Raw genomic sequence first — 17,500 nt, 5'->3', positions numbered from 1 at the left:
CCAGTAGAACATATCATTCTAAGACACTTTTCTTCTGTAACATTTCCTTTGCAGACTAATAATAAGGGTATTAGAGATGATGTAAAACTCCAAAATTCCAGGATTTCCATGACACGTACTCTTCCACCAGCGAGAGAAAATTACGTGAATTTAAGGAAGTGATGAAACAATCAGATGGAATTGTAGTAGATGATGTAAGTGAAGGAAATCAAATGAGCCAATGGGGATTGCACATGACTGTGACGTGAGAATAGACACAGTCTATTAGAGCCATTAAGATTTGTAATAGATAATAACATGACAATAGAAGCTGTACCCAAGGGAAGTCATTTGAAATTCAAATCAGTTCAGTCATAACTAGGCTATATGTAAGGGGCTGTTTTGTCTTTAACATTCAAATTATCATAGTAATGACGAAAAAGAGTGCTGGATAATAGTTGCAATTCATGCCAACTGTGAAGATTTACGGTGATGAAAATTTTCAAACATTAAATTATAAGCTTCCCCAATACCTTTATTGTATGAATGGTATTTTACATGATATTATTTTGTTATCATAGCAATAATGCAAGTTATACTGGTACCAAATGATTCCGAGGGGCATAGGATTTATATATATTTGTTCAGAGTGAATAAATGTTTTATTTTCTTATGCATCAAATCATGACTACTCTTGCACTAAGATTTACCCAGGATATACATGTACCACATAGTCATAATGGTGATCTAATATTTATTTCCCAAAAATGTAGGTATCAAATGTTTTGTTGAGTAAGAATTTTGTCCATAACGAAAGCGTTGATTTCTTTATGTTAATGCATCACAATAAGGTAATCATATCGATGCTTATGTTGTAAATGAAAGTCTACATTTAGAAAATTTGTAACAAGAGTATTGTTGGGTGATTGGTCTGAGAACACCTATGGACATACATACCCTCATATAGTGTGTAGTACAAGGTGCAAACTGCAGATTTGGTTTATACTACTGTTATATATAGTACTTAAAAATTAGTCTCAAACACTAATATTTGTGTGGGTGATTCTCTACATACATAAAAGTTCAGAAACCATCTTAATTCAGTTTTGATTCTGGCAACATAATACCAACCAGGAGGAGGGGGAGGAGAGACCTTTTGGTTGTCAGGTAATGTGTTAAATTAGGGATGTTATTTGGGTGTTTTGTTGGGTGGGTACTGTCTGGTACTATAAATCTTTCTTGTATTTCCTGATGGCCAATAGGAGTCAGGTATTTCATATGTTTTAATTTTATAAGGCAAGATAAAAGAGTAGATATTTATCTTAATTCAGTTAGCAATTTTCTAGTGAACTAAACTTAATGTGTTATGACTTGTATGTCATCTGATTTTAGTGTTTTTTTTTTTTCTGAAATGCAGATCTATCTGCATTATATTAAGGATTAGGAGTAAAGTATTTTAAGCTTGTAGGCTACAGCTCTTGGCAGGAAATCTCCATCATGTGCATTCCGGCAAAATAAAGCTTGCACTGCTTACTTATTTGATGATAAATTTCAAGGTCTTTTGTGTCAGATTATACACGATGGAGGGTTTGATGGCCTCTGCTGGAGTAGAAAAGGTGTGGGAGGCTGCGGTAATTGCTAGTTGTAGCTGTATTATATATTGTGGGCTCACCTTGACTTTCTGTTACTGCAAATCATTTTTATAACTGATAGCATGTGTTGTTTAAAACCATTAACTTTATTTTTATCTATCTCTGCTTAAGCCACATTTCAAGATTTTCCTATGGAAGTCTTACCAGGATTTTGTTATATGGGTCTAGACTGTAGACTAAAGTTTGTTTTTTGTGTCATATTTTAGAAGTGATATATCTGTCTGTATGAAATTGGTATGCTAGTGTATTTGTTACAGAAATGTATACACCTTGCAGATTTTTTGAAGGGATTGCTGAAATTTTTACCTGTGTAAATTTTTTTTTTCCACGACTTACTTGTTTCTAATTTTCAGATTTACATTCCTGTTCAGCCAGAAAAAAATACCGACTGGGTCTTTACCAAAATGCAAATTTATTGTCAAAAAAATTGTTTCCTTGTTTATTGATAAAAGTGAACAGTATTGTTACAGGTTGTTAGCTGTACCTCTGATTTGCCCAATTTCCTGTTTGCCAAAAGCTAGTCAGTTTGCTTAATTATATGATATATTAGTAGCGCAAATTTTGAATAGTAGATTAACAATAACAATAACAGTAGTATAATATTATTGGGAAAATTGCCAATCTCAGAATGCAGGGCAGATTCTAGGCTGGTCAAAAGGTCCAAAAGCTGATGGGTTAGACTTCATGGTTATATAGTAGCAGGATTATTGAAGATTAATTTCTTTCTGAATGATAAAACTTGTTAATTTTGCTGGCCTAAGGATAGTATGTGTTTTTCCTAAAGCCAGAGTACCAATGTTTATGTAGAAAATGAATCTTCGAAAGTTCATGATGGAATTTTAACATCCTCTTTTTGCATGTGAAATAAGGAGATATTTTTGCCTTGAAACTCTTGTTACTATAGCTTATAATGGTTGTTTATATCTTATACTATTTAGCTTTGTTGTATTCAGTTTCTTGTATATTAAGCTTAGAAGAAATGATTTGTATTTGTTAGATTATTACTATTTACAGTAATTTTTACAATTTTCATTTTAGATAGAAGATGTCATCTGTATGGAACACAGCAGAAAACCTTTTACTAGCACCCAGTATGGGACTCCCAGATAACAGGGTCAGTAGTCTCCCTGAGGCTTCAGAAACAGTGAGTATGGCTGTGGTGTTTTTAATTTTTTTTGTTGAAATTTATTATCACTTGACAATTCTCATCAATAGATTAGAAGTGCCTTATACAAAAATTATATTTACAGTGTGCCTTGTCAGTGAATCAAATTTGAATCCCAGGAAAATGGGGGAAGCTTTGATGATGTCACAGCAGGCATTGGCTGGCTGGATGCTACAGTTGCATCTTATGTGGAATTAACTGTGATGCCTATAGTTCAGGTTGACAGACAGAATGAGGAAAAGAAAGTAAATGGATGATTAAATAGATTTGAGAAAAAAAATGTGTGAAGATTGAATGTTGCAAGAGAGGGAGAGACATCATCAAGACTCATCATGAAGGCTTCTCACACTTTTTTTGAGACTAGAATTTGCTGCTTGGCAATGATACTTTAGGGGAGGATGTAGCCAAAATTTTTCATAATAGTAATTCCAATTGACTATTTTCATCATATAAAATCAAAGAGTATGTTTTAACCAAAAAAATAGAATTGTTTTCTTGACTCTGGCAGTTTTAAATCCATTTACAATAGGCAATATCTTTGGTAATGTTTAGCATCTGCCACTCACATGCTCACATGGTCATATATATACAATTACTTAAATGGAAGCATGTGTACAAAATTACAGAGGCATACAAACCTATATCATATTACAAATTTAAGATGAGAATGCTTTTTATCCAGGTTGAAGTTGGTGATGAGAATGAAGAGATCTTAACTACCACTCCAATATCTGTAGCATCAGCGATTCCAGCAGTAGCAACTGTGACAGCAACAGCTACTCCTGGTCGGTCTTCACCAGCCCTGACTTTATCAGGTATGCAAAGAGCTTGAAGATATTGCATTTGGACTGTATATATATATAGAGTGAAACTTACTAGTCTGGCAATCTTGGGACCAGATGGATGTCAGATTTTTTGAAATAGAAAACCTTCTGGTGAAAAAGGCAAAATAATGTATATACTGCATTGTATTACTGATATCTATCTTAACTCATTGCATCCGGATGCTTCATTGCCATCACATGGTCCAAAATATGGGCATTAAACTTATATGAGAAGCCTCTCTGCTAGGTGTGCAACTTATAGGCCGGGCACATGTGAACACTTGTGTGTAGTAACAAGACTGCATGCCTCCTCTTTGCAATATTATGTTCTCTTTTTTCTACATAAGCATTTTTAACTTTTTTGCCACTTTCTAATGTCTATATTTGTCATTCCATTTGCTTTATCCAGGTGGTAATAGACTGTTTTTCTTGCACAGACTCCATATCATCTCTCTAGTTGGTCAATGATTCAGTGCAATTCAGTGCAATGAAAATAACAATTAGTAACATTTTGTTATTTGTTTCATCTCCCAGTCATAGCTCATGAACAGTACATTCCACACCTTCAGCTGAAATGCTCATGACGTCTCTTTGCAATTTTCCAATGGCATGTTCATGTCATCTGCCCCTCAAGGCAAATTTTTTCATGATGCGATGGTCACATCATCTGGATAGTAGGAGTTCATGACTTAATTTCTTTATAAATCTTAATCATGTACTACAAGTTTACATTTCACATTCTGTAGCATTACCACTGCTTGTACTAGTTGCCGGTCTCCTAGGAGGCATCTTTATGGGTAAAATTTTGATAGTCCAAGGCAAAAGCAGCACCACCTTCTGTAAGTTAGCTGGGAAGATGTAAAGAGTATAGAGCAGTGACAACGATGGTGATGTTCCACTGAATACTGACCTAGTTTTGGCCAACCTGTGTTCTGTGTTTTCTCATATTATTTTAAAACCTTTGAATAATTATAAAGCTGGTGAAATTATTTTTTTCATATAATAGTGCTACAAATCTATATATTCATTATCTTATGAAGATGTTATTGTACTGCACTGAATCCATGTTAAACACTAACTGTATAAAGAAAAGAGAGGTATTCTGTGCTAAACTTTTATATAATTTTAGCTATATTCTTCAGAATTAAATAGTTAACTTTAAGATTAAATTTTCATTTGCTCGTTCAGAAGTAATAAATATGGATTAATAATAAAAGAGTATTGTTAACTAATGAACTGAAATATGTACAAATCCATAGATATTAAAGAATGCCTTGAGAAACATCATAAATATGGGGCTTGCCTTTGTTGCATATACTGTTATAAAATGAGTATTCAGCCTACATTAGGGGAAATTAACTGATGTACAACTGATGAGTATTTCATATTGTTTGTATCTTTTTATCTATTGATTAGTTACTGAATTAATTTATTTCTCTTTAATTTTTTCTCCACAATAGACATATAGGAGGTAAAATGTAATATACAGTATTTTGAGAAATAGACTAAATCATAATTTGTCTCACAGGTAGTGGCCGTGGGGTCTCTGACAGAGGACGTGGTCGAGGAAGCAGTCTACCACCAGCCATTGCAGAGAGACTGGCACGGCATAAAGCTCAAGAACAGTTAGTGTATAAAAAGAAGATGAAACATCTTAAACAGATTGTAAAAGAACTTGTCTATGTAAGTTTTTACATGCCCAACCTTTTTCTAAGGTTCTTAGCTTCAGTAGTTTAGTAAAGAAGTGTTGAAGTGATGGAGTATGTTACCCTCCCTCTTCATTTTTAATGTATTAATACAAGTATATCTTTATTTATTTTAGTCTAGAATTATAGAATGAGTATCATCATTTTTATAGAAGACTGTCAGTTATTCTTCTACTCAAGTTAATTAATTTATCAAATTTAACACAGCCTTGCTTGCTGGCAAGGCTGTGTTAAATTTGATAATTAATAATAAAATTTGACTCATAGTTTGAGTTATAGCATTTGCTTCTTCTCAAGTTTACTGTTCATCAACCATTTGATCACATAAGGGTCATGAAAAAAATAATTATACATATGTATGTATGTATGGTATTTGACTTGGTTTTTGTATCAAGTTTCAGTATTCATTAATTTGTAATTATATATCTCATATGTCATTGATTGCATTAATACTGGTATATATAATGATAGAGAATTTGACTTATTGTTAGATATGCTATTTCTCTTGAAATAAGTAGCAGGCTTGACTCATAGTTTGGGTAATAGCATTTGTTTCTTCTCAAGTTTAATGTTCATTAACTTTTCAGTCACATATGGATCATGAGAAAAATAATTATATATGTATATATGCTTATATATCTATATATATCTATATATATATATATATATATATATATATATATATATATATATATATATATTATATAAAATGTGTGTGTGTGTGTGTGTGTGTGTGTGTGTGTGTGTGTGTGTGTGTGTGTGTGTGTGTGTGTGTGTGTGTGTATGTATGTATGTATGTATGTATGTATGTATGTATGTATGTATGTATGTATGTATGTATGTATGTATGTATGTATGTATGTATGTGTGTGTGTGTGTGTGTGTGTGTGTGTGTACACATACATATATATATATATATATATATATATATATATATATATATATATATATATATATATATATATATATATATATATATATATACATTTATTTATTTATTTATATATATATATAATTGTTTTTCCCATGACCCATTAATTATACTGAAACTGGCATGTGTGATTGGAATGTTTAAATTAAAGACAGATTTCCTACTTCATCGAAAGAAGGTTAGCAATGGCAGCACACAGTCTCCTGCCACTGGTTGCATGGGCAGCTGATCAGTGATCATGACTAAGGATGTGAGGATGGATAAAGTTCATTTGGTTGCAGATTCTTTCAGAAAATAACCTTTGCTTTGCCACTGTTTTTGCTTTCTTTTTGCAGTGACCATGGCAGTCCTGATAATCTTTCATTATAAAACCTCTCCATATCTGTCATAATATTCCACAGATGCATTTTAGGTTGCATAAAGAAACATTTAGTAATTACAAAAGTAATTACTAAACTAAAGGCATTAAAGTGTTTTTATATTACAGTAATATTATGCTATGTTATCAGCTTGTATGATAACATGCCTACAATATATTCAGATTGATCAGACTAGTTAGATTATCTCTTATTGCATGTAGTTTCCTTGGCCATACATTTTTGTACTTTATTAGATTAAGTATTTATACTCTATTTACTATATATACTATATTTAGAAATCTCCAGTAAAAAGCAGGGAGATGAGATGCTATGCTTTCAGAATCCATTTTAATTTGCAAATTTGTTTTCTGTGTAACATTTTGCAAACACTACTCAAAAGACATTTCTTGTGTTGTTTTATAAAACAAAAGTTCAAGATAGAAAGGCATTATCACAACACCTCATGAATTTTTAAAGGTTATGACAATAATATGATGTAATCACAGTTAATGAGTATCAGACAAGGTTCTGCAGTTTATTGGATGAGCATTTCTTTTTCTAGGAAAATGCTGCTTTATGTGACCAAGTTGCAGAAGTCCAACAGCAACTTGTTGTAGCTGCAGAAGAGAGAATGTTTCTGCTCAAGAGACTGTGCCATCATCAGACGACTGCAGATCATCACAACCAGTTAAATACAAAGGTAAACATTACCCTGGACTAATGGCTGGAAAGAAAGAGAGAGAAAATTAGTGTATGATTTTGAATAGGTTATGCTAGAATAGATGACAATGAGGTACTCCTGACTGAACAGTTGAATTATTCTCTCTCATTTTTGTACAGAGCAATAGCTACCTTGTTTTAGGTAGTGGCAGTATTGATAACTGGGATGGCAAGAAGCCGAAGCAGACGACTTTGAAGCGTAAACCCTCTGATTCTAACCATGGTGAGAATGAAACATGTGTACTCTTGTTACAATATGTCTGTTTTTTCTTATTATCATTTATTTTATTCTTATTCTAATTATTATAGGTATCTTTTTTATATGATATGCACTATTTTTACTTTTTTTCTGTGCATAATATTTTTTCTATGCATAATATGTATTAATCTTGGTGATATTTTTGATGTAGAGCTAAAATCTCCGATGTTGCTTTGCTTATTTCAGTGTATTTTATCAATAAAAAGAAATTGCCTATCAGGATATGGTAGACTTTGAAAAGAGCTCTTCTGTGCTGTATAGACCTGTGTAACATCTGCATTGAAGAAAATTTATAAAATCTAGAAGTGAAAATAAAGAGCCAATGTAGATGCTCGGTACTGTTGACTATAATGAAACAGTGTTCTTAAATTATCTTTATTGATTTATGTGTTTAGCTGTAAAAGTTACCTCATACATCAATCTATTGCCCTTTGGCCCAATTGTAATCCATGGGATCATCATAATTTGCCTGTGGGGTAACAAGAATAATTATTCACCTGTAAAATTATGATAGTCATGAAGGAAATTAATATATGATTAAGACACTGAAAGTTAATAATTTTTTTTTTTCCATAATGTTGATAAATTCATTTGGATTGCTATTGCTAGCATCTCTTTTTATTAGCAGAGAAGATGCATATTTTTTTTCCTGCATGTTTATGATGTCTTGACAAAGTTGACATTTTTAGCCAGATAGTGAAAATTGCACATGGCCTAACCCAATGAATATTGATACATTATATTTATCTGATAGATAAATATAAATATATATATATATATTATATATATATGCATTTATTTCTGTGTGTGTATGCCCATATCTATACATTTTAATTAATTTGGGTCTCTCACAGCTTCAATAAACTGGCTGATTATGTTTAAAAAGTAAAATGAAATTCTATAATAAAGTATAGTAGTCCATATCTAATACATAAGTATACTGTATATATATATATATATATATATATATACAATTTTTTACCATCACTGTCACCATTTAGAAATTAAGCATTTGACACTCCTGACATAATGAAATTAGAGGTAGAACAATTTCTCTTCTGCAGGAAATAATACTAATGCTTCAGCCTCATCAGGAACATCAGACAAAGCTATAAAGGCCAGAAAAAGTGGAAGCAATAAACCAAAGCGATTGTGTCCACCCATCACCCTAGACTCTGCTGGCCGCCCCATATTTCCTATAACTCTTGGCCCCCTTACCATACATAGCCTTGGAGAGGTAAGGTGTTTATTATATTTTTTTCACATGAAGTAGATGTAGGAAGAAAGGAATTATGTATAGTGTTGACAAATGTATTTTACTTAATTTAGTGAAACATTGACTACTTACTGCTTTTTAAGTAATTGAATGATATTTCTTGGTACAGTGATTTCTTACTCGGCCCACTGATAATCACTTTTGTTCTTATATGGATATTAGGTTGTAATTAAAGGAAAATTATGAGTATGAATTTACTTTCCTCCTTGCAGATTGTCAGTGAACGTGAGGCATACCACAATGAGCATTGTATTTTTCCTGTTGGCTTCTGCTCATCAAGAATGTTTGCAAGTCTTCGAGATCCTCTCAAGCCAGTCCTTTACACCTGCAAAATTGTGGATGGTGGACCCATTCCAAGGTAAGACTAATGGCATATAAGATCGAATTCAGAATCTGGATATTAGTACATTAGGTCATTCACTTACTAGGGACCTCTCTTGTTGCAGAATAATTTATTGTTTTGTCCTCCTGCACCATCTGATCCCTCTTCTTCTCTATCCCTTATTCCTAGTTCTTATTGTCACTGTCTTTATCATTAATGTTATCATCATCATTGTTATCTAATTCATCATGATTATGATTATCACCTATTTCATTAATACCAATATTAACAGTTACTATTTATTATCATCATTTGATTATCACCTATTTCATTAATACCAATATTAACAGTTACTATTTATTATCATCATTTGTCCCTTCAATCATCTGTCATCATCTTCACACCCCTCAGTCATCACTGTAATATGGAATAATTATTGTGTATGTCACTTTATTATTGTCAGTGTATCACATCCAATATCTGATGCACATATTCATGGATCATGCAGGATACAAGTATTTGCCGTACTCATTTATCAAATTCCTCATTCCCTAGGTTTGAGGTTGTATGTGAAGATGAGGAGGAGTCTGTAGTGGTGGGTATGTCCCCAGCAGAATGCCACAATCACATTCTCCACACCATCAACTCAACACTCAATATGGACCTTCTTACTATTAGGTGGGTGCTTTATCACAAAGTATGTGCGTGACACATTTCATTAAGCTGAAGTAGTCTGGAATGTTTGTCTGATGGATCTTTAGGGAACAGGAAAAAAGTTGTGGTAAAACATGAGAATTATTTCTGACAGTTTAAGCTCAATATGACTCTTCAAGTATGTTTTTGCATGGCATTGCTAAGTCCTGAGATCAGGTTAATATTAGTGTTGATTCAGTGATGAGCATGTGAGATCCCATTTTATTTATCATGAATTAACTTTTTTTCTTTCTTCTAAGTCATGTTTTTGATATTATTTTAAAGAGAAAGCAAGAAATAGGAATATAAAGAAAGTGAGAGAGAGATAGTGCTGCTGTAGCTTTCATGAAATCTGACTATATAGTCTATTCTTACTAGTGCTCCTCACTGTTATATTGTAATATGAACCGTCATTTGATGATGTGATAAATCCAACAGGCCAGAGGGATCAGACAGTGAGGAACGAGGTTGTCGGTTTTTCGGCCTAACTCATCCCAGTGTCCAGAATGTACTTCAGGCCTGTCCAGGTGCAAGAAAATGCTCGAAGTATAAGTGGGTTAAATTTGAGGTAAGTTTAAAAAGTATATAGAGTTTACTGGATTTGATGCATTTGGTATAAAGTATAGGGAACTTTGTATGGCAAAATTCTCTATTTTATTTGGTCTTGCATAGGAAACAAGGTATTTGAAAAATTAGTTAAGATTGGTTGAAAGTTACCATGTAAGTGTTTGGAAAATTTCCTGAATTTTTGGATGAGCAGCCCAACAAGAAAGGCAAAACTTATATCAGTATTAATTAATTTCTCACAGGTTTGTCGAAGTGAGGCAGAAGTTGAAAGTGTGTTTGAAGCAGAGAAAGAGGCCTCCTTGTGCCATGAAGCCCTGTTAAGGAACATCCGCTTTGCTAGACATCACGTTACATCTCCTTCATAACAAAACATCCCATGCTTTTGTACTGGTAAATTAGTAAACAAACAGGTAACTGATGTAGATATATTAGAAATAAAAGTTACTTAAAAAAATTGAAAAGATGTTTGGTATATTAGCCTGAAGGTTTTTATGTTAAGGATTTCTATATTTTTTTCTTGAGGGTCATTGGCGTTTTTTTTATATAAATGCTTTTGAGCTGGCTTAATGTGCTTAGGTAATGAGTTAAAATGAGATGACAGACTGCTCTGCTTTTCTCTTTGTCTCAAAAATGCAAAGCAGAGCAGAGAGAAAAGAATAAGAGAAGAGGATATAGAAGAGAGGAGAGGAATGTAGAGAGGACAGGAGAGAACAATAGAAAAGAAAAGAGTGGAGGAGAGCAGAGAAGAAGAGACCTAGAGAAGAGAAGAGAGCAGAGAGGAGAGCAGAACTGAGAAGAGGAGACAATAGAAAAGAGAAGAGAGCAGAGCAGAGCAGAGGAAGAGGATAATACAGAAAGAAATGTGGACAGGGGAAAGGAGAGAGGGTAGAGAAGAGAGCAAAAATGAGACAATAGAGAAGAGGAGAGAGATGTGGACAGAAGAAAAGGAGAGGATAGAAAAGATAAAATAGCAAAGTGGGAAGAGAAGTGGGTAGCAAAGGCAGGAAAAAGAGGTAAGGAGAGGAGTGAAAAGGAAAAAGGAGAGGAGAGAATAGAGAATAAAAAAAGTGAAGTAGGAAGAGGGAAGGGGGTAGAAGTTGAAAAGAAAAGGGGAAGAGAAGAGAAAGAGTGAGAGAAACAAAGAGGGGAGTTCACTTTACTTTATGAATTTTTCTTATTTTAAATGAATTTTTCAAAAATTTCAAGCATTTGCTTATAGAATTTGTATTCAATGTTCTGACCTATGACAATCCACTTCAAGAATAATTAAACCTCAAAATAACTATGATGAATTTGATTATTAAATTTTGTGCTGAACCTGAGAAAACTCATTTGTGACAAAAATTGAAAATATAATTGTTAACTGATGTCAAGGGAATGTTACAGGTAATTTTTGATTTTGTCAAATACCCTGGTTGTTTTCCGAGTATTTGTCATATGTAGTCTGATAAATATATCAATTCCTTGGCAACAGTAATACTATTTTAAGTGGAGTATTACAGAAAAATATTTTTGGCATTATGCTCATATGATGTGCAATAATCTGCTAATTAATAAACACCAAATTATAATAAATGGTAAACTATAGGAAGAAAAATAAAAACAATATGAAGCTAGAAATTTATTAAAAAAATAGCTGTACAAACTAGCTTTATGACTTTTTTTTCTCACAGCCACCAACAGTGGCCATTTTAACTTGTGTGAGCAAAATGTAGTAGACCATACTTCTAAAATTCATACTCAGGTAAGTCAGTAAATCCTCTTTCTTTTAAGAGAGCATTAATTTCTTGGACAACAGAAAACATGTTCATTTTCTCATACAAACTGTAGGGATCATTTTCTTTCTGAGCTCCTTTCACTCTTCCTTCTGTATGGTGACTCAGGCAGGCAAGGCGGCCTTCATCTGGTTTAACGCCCAAGAAGGTCAGCATCTTACGAACCTCCTGTATGGGGTTTTCTCGGAGCTTTTCATAGAACACCACATGCAGTTTTGTAGTATTCTTTAGGACATATTCATACGTTGCCTTCCATTTTTGCAATTTAATGTGTACGAACTCGTGAAATTCTGAAAATATATTGATTTATTTTTTAGAAAAGGAAGTAAGTGTATGTGAACTACTCCCAAACAAAAGCTGCTAACAGTGTACAAGAACAGTTTATTTTGTTAACACAATTGTTATAATGTTTCTCTTTCAGTATCAGAGTGAGTTATAGGTATTTACTTGTAGCAAATGGTACTGACTGGAAATTTGTGAAAATTCCTGTTATATCTGAATATTATTACAAAGATTTATCATTTACCTGGTGTTAAATAATAAGAATAATCAATGGAGCCAGTAAATTTTTGTGAATCTGCTTCTATATTCCAATAATTCCAAAAGGACAGGATAGACCTGTGGGAAAATATGTAAAGAAATAAGCAGTCTTGATTTTTCTTGTTTTCTAGAAAGAGAGAAAAAGAAATTGGAGATATTATATCATGCACTATATACAAAAGGGAAAATATACTTAATCCATTCCATCAATTATAACTATTATATATGTATATTTGCACACTCATAAGGGATTTCTTCTTACAAAAATAAATATACCTACAATCTTAGAATTTATATGTAGATTAGATGAAAAAGGTCATGGTACATATTATGTGTCACTACACATATTGGCCTACAAAATATACTACTTTATATATATTTATTCTTTCCAGACAGATTTTAGTAAATTTATTCCAACTATTGACACTAAGAACAAAAAAATATGTTGCCTATTTTCAATTATGTTGGTTTCTGTGCAAAGTTAATATATTTTTCTTGTTTGAAAAATTCAAGTTATTTAAAGTTCGTCATATTGAGTATAACAAATATTTTTGTATGAAGATATCATGCCTACTCTGTTGACAGCTACATACTTGTATATCAAGCTATATAAGTTTCTAAAGTGATCAAAGGAAGTACTTTCACATGCATCAACCATGGTAAAATGATGTTTACAACTGCACTGGTTATCAGTGCACCCTTCAAAGTATGTACATGCATGCACAAGTTTTTTGGTTTTGTTGTGTTAGTGTATGCCTGTGTGCCCAGTATACAAGTGAAATGATGTGACAAACATATACCGGTGTCATTAACATTGCATCTTGCCATATGTTGCTCTGATATATTAAGACATTTGATGGATGGAAAATGTTCTTTTTCTGCCATGGAGGTCTAGTGTCATTATGCAGTAGCAACTATGCTAAAAGCATAATCAGTACTTCCCAACTGAGCTAAGTCATCATTGTTTAAAATAAACAATGGCCCACCAGAATGAAAAACAGGAGAACAATGCCAAACCATCAACTGATGTAACTGCCCATATACCCCAACCCCTAGTTCTTACAGACACAAAATGCCAGCACGTTGACCTCAGATCATCAAAACTGTTCATATAGAAAATTTGTAGATATGGGATGGGAGGGAACCCTTCACACCAGACCTCCAAGACAGAAAAAGAACATTTTCCATCCATCAAATGTCTATTTTCTGTCTCTCCAGTCTGGTGTCAAGATGCTGAACAGCAACTGAATAAGGAGAATAAAATTTAGTAATTTCAAAAAAGAAAATTATATATACTGTTAATACCCACTTATTGAAATGCTTGGTTAGGTGGTGTACTCATTGCCACACAAGGGAGGTCCTGTAGATGTGTTATCATGTATTGATTAACAAAGGATCACTTTTTAAGATTCAGAGATTTTAAAAAGTAAGAGTAGAAGCATTCTTCCAAACATGGTGAGCTGTAGGAGCATGACCTGGATTAGCAGATTCAATTATCCTTCTAATTATCTTGGCTACATGAAGTTGGGAGCACGGCCCAAGTGAATCTGGCCATAACCATAGTAGCTCATTAAAATCTGCTGGGTTTGATTCTTCTTTGATATAACATTTCAAACCTGCTACTAGGCATAAAACATGAGGACTCATTTTCTAACCATGAATTACTATAGGTTCCAAAACATGTCCTTGCCAAACCTGTGGCAAGAGCAACAAGGAATATTGCTTTGTGAAGCACATCCATAGGAGAATACAAATATGATGAGAGGAGATCCAGAACTTTCTCTAGAGACCATGAAGGAATGTTATTATGAGTTGGAGGTCACCTGTGGAAGAATTATCTATGAAGCAATTCCATGGATCTTTCATCCTTTTCTATTCCAAAGGCAGTGGATCTGTGATTGCTGCTATATGGCAAGAAATAGTAGGTGGTGCAAGCGACTGTGAATGGAATAAATAGGAAGCAAACCGAATGAATGTATTTGGTGATATAGACAGGTCTTGTCTCTCCGATGAATTTTTGGAATTTTAACCATGCTGACTGATACCATCTAATGGTAGAATGTCAATGTCCTTTGATAAGGTCCCTTCCTTGTAAAGGCTGGAAATTTTTGCTTAAGGCTGTACATAGAAACTCCACGTGTACACACAAATATTCTGTGACATGGTCCATCAGAGTTTCCTGAAGCACCTTCCCTGACAGGGGTAGTGGATGAGGACACAGTGAAGATGATACTGTGTCCAAGCTTGTGCTTCCCACAGAGGAGCAATTAATAAATCTTTGCCTTTGTAAAACAAGTGATTGATCATCCAAAGCTTTATTGATGTTAGCAGAGGGGGGAAAAAAGGTATATTTACTGCCATATGTTCCAGTCCTTCAGAAAAGCATCTGGACCTCCTACAGTCACCTCTGATCTTGATTCTGTGATTGGAGCGAGACACAAAAAGATCGATCTGGGGATGAGCGTTCGTGCGAGATTCAGAAACGCTTCCCGATTCAGAGCCCACTTTACTGAGGATGTGGTTTCACATGATAATGCATCTGCCCACTGATTATTTTCTCCCTTATAGGTAAAATGCAGTTAGACGAAGTCAATGTTGCTTCACAATACGAAAAAGAATTTCTGATGCTCTTAGAAGTCTTTGAATGGGAAGAGCCTTGTTTCTTTATACAATAAACAGTTGCAACATTGTCCAACAGAACTGGAAATGACATATCTGGAAAGAGTTCTAGACGCAGTGCCTTGATAACACTTGTAGTTCCCTTACATTTACATGCTTCCTTCTCATTGATTTTCTCCAAAATCCCAATCCTTAGTGCCTTCTGATGACTGGTAGCACCATCCCCAGTCTGATGCATCTGTTGTTAGTTAATGAAAGAGTTTTGGGAACCCATGGAGAGACAGACATTAGACATTTCCCTCCTCAGCCACCAACGTAGATTGGTGCGGATGGACGAGGAAAAAGTACCATCTTGTTGTAGATGCCTTGGATGAATTCTCCCAAAAGAAATTATGTCTGCTGCATGATTTAATGACCCCAGAAGACTTTACCACTCTTAACAGGATATGTCGGTTGGCAAAAACTTTGGAACAATTTCTTTCAGCACTTTTTCTGGTTGATTGAACTCAGGACGTCAGTTCCTTGTTCGGTGTTCCATTGGAGCCCCAGCCACTGTAGTGACCTTATTGGTTTGAGGTGAGATTTTTGTAGGTGCGAGGTACCCGCTTCTGGTGTGTGGCTTAACATCCTTTTGCAGTCTTCATGTGACTGTCCAGTTATGAGCCAACCGTCGAGATACCCATGTGTTGCATTAATTTTATAAATACCCATGGAGCTATGTTCAGTCTGAATGGAAGGACACAAAAGTGATAAGTCTTCTCCCCTACTGACACCTCTAGGAATGGTCTGAATTGAGGGTGTATGGGAATATACCGATAAGCATCTTTTAGGTTGACTGAAGCAAGATGTACCCTTTGTAGTGTCAGACGTACTTCAGCTACAGACACCAACTGAAACCAGTATGGTTGATTATACTTGTTCAATCAACTTGTATTGAGGATTAATCTTGACTCAGATGAATCCTTCTTTGGTACTACGAATAATCAGTTTAGAAATACCTCTTTTCTTGTCTCCTCCACTACTGAATCAGCTAGGAACTGGCTGATTTTGTTTAATATCAAAGCCAAAGATTTTTTGAGGGTAGGGAAACCACAGTGGAGGTGAGCCTCCAGGCTAGTACAGTGTTAACATGTCACCCCGCCCAGGCGCGAAAAGTTGCAATTGTCGCCTGGAGGTTACTGCTGTGGCTGGGCACCACAGCAGGTAAGGACTAGGTTCAGCCGAGACAGCACCAGAGGCTAAGGGGAGAGATTATCAGAATGAATTGAAGCCTGGGGGTGGGGGTTCTTCTTTGTACTGTTACTCTTGGGGAGGAGGGCTGACACACGAGTGAATCGGCATTAGTCGAAACAGGCCAGGCTCCCCTCATGGACATAGCCTGGGCGAGGCTAAGCGTCGCATATTGGACCTATCCTTACAGCGGAGGAGGATGACTTTTTCCAGTGCCACTGAAGGCCAAAGGAAATGACCCGTTGAGCCCATCCCGTGGGCCATGACTTGCCAACCCAGGAGTCAGCCCAACTAGAGAGTCACTTTTTTCCTGGACAAAAAAAAAAAAAAAAAAACTCGGGAATTGCCTTGGTGATTACTGAAAGATATCTTCTCATTTCCACGTACTGTATTATTTTGAAAATGCGAAGTTGCTGATTTAGAACCTGCACCTTCTAGACTTTCAGATGTATAATTTTATGGGAAGATTCTGTATAACTGGATTGATGATGTCCCTGCGAAGTCAAGGAGTGCTTAGGACAGTTAGACCTTAACTTTAGAAGTTGGTGGCACATGATGCAATAAATGGAAAAAGTAGTTTAGAATCTTAACTTCTACAGGTTGCAGTATTAGAGATCAAGCTGTCTGTTCATTACCACAATGTAGTGGATGAAAGGGTGTGTTACTCAAGAGATCCAATTTAATTTTCATCAGATCCTTAGGAATTGTCCTTTCACATAATTCTTATCTTTTTACCACTGCTTCTTCTAGATGCGACTTCACTTCACTTCTGATGCCTTCTTACAAATCAACCCAGGACCAAAACCAGGACTCTGGTAAATTGCTTTTGCTGAAAGTAATAAAAGTTTAGCAAGTATTGACATTATCGATAAAGGACTGTGGA

General features: G+C 34.6%; 2 protein-coding genes across 2 annotated transcripts in view; one reads left to right on the top strand and one right to left on the bottom strand.

The window, feature by feature from the left end:
- The window catches only part of LOC119577170 (transforming growth factor beta regulator 1-like), an 11,589-nt gene extending 675 nt beyond the window's left edge, over nt 1–10,914 (top strand). The window contains exons 2-11 of the mRNA XM_037924885.1: nt 2,670–2,775; nt 3,479–3,611; nt 5,149–5,303; nt 7,179–7,316; nt 7,457–7,559; nt 8,660–8,832; nt 9,084–9,229; nt 9,749–9,871; nt 10,325–10,454; nt 10,696–10,914. Of these exons, the coding sequence (XP_037780813.1) occupies nt 2,677–2,775; nt 3,479–3,611; nt 5,149–5,303; nt 7,179–7,316; nt 7,457–7,559; nt 8,660–8,832; nt 9,084–9,229; nt 9,749–9,871; nt 10,325–10,454; nt 10,696–10,818 (1,323 nt within the window). The 5' untranslated portion in view covers nt 2,670–2,676 and the 3' untranslated portion in view covers nt 10,819–10,914. The remainder of the gene's footprint in view (nt 1–2,669; nt 2,776–3,478; nt 3,612–5,148; nt 5,304–7,178; nt 7,317–7,456; nt 7,560–8,659; nt 8,833–9,083; nt 9,230–9,748; nt 9,872–10,324; nt 10,455–10,695) is intronic.
- A 1,147-nt stretch (nt 10,915–12,061) lies between these two features.
- LOC119577169 (WSC domain-containing protein 1-like) overlaps nt 12,062–17,500 on the bottom strand; it is a gene marked incomplete at its 5' end in the record, with an annotated part of 41,140 nt that continues 35,701 nt past the window's right edge. Inside the window, 2 exon segments of the mRNA XM_037924884.1 lie at nt 12,062–12,518; nt 12,755–12,846. Of these exon segments, the coding sequence (XP_037780812.1) occupies nt 12,181–12,518; nt 12,755–12,846 (430 nt within the window).

This window comes from Penaeus monodon, chromosome 9 (assembly GCF_015228065.2).
Source record: "Penaeus monodon isolate SGIC_2016 chromosome 9, NSTDA_Pmon_1, whole genome shotgun sequence".
In the NCBI taxonomy this organism is placed as follows: domain Eukaryota; kingdom Metazoa; phylum Arthropoda; class Malacostraca; order Decapoda; family Penaeidae; genus Penaeus; species Penaeus monodon.
The sequence above is the reverse complement of the archived record's forward strand: the minus strand, read 5'-3'. Positions and strand labels throughout refer to the sequence as shown.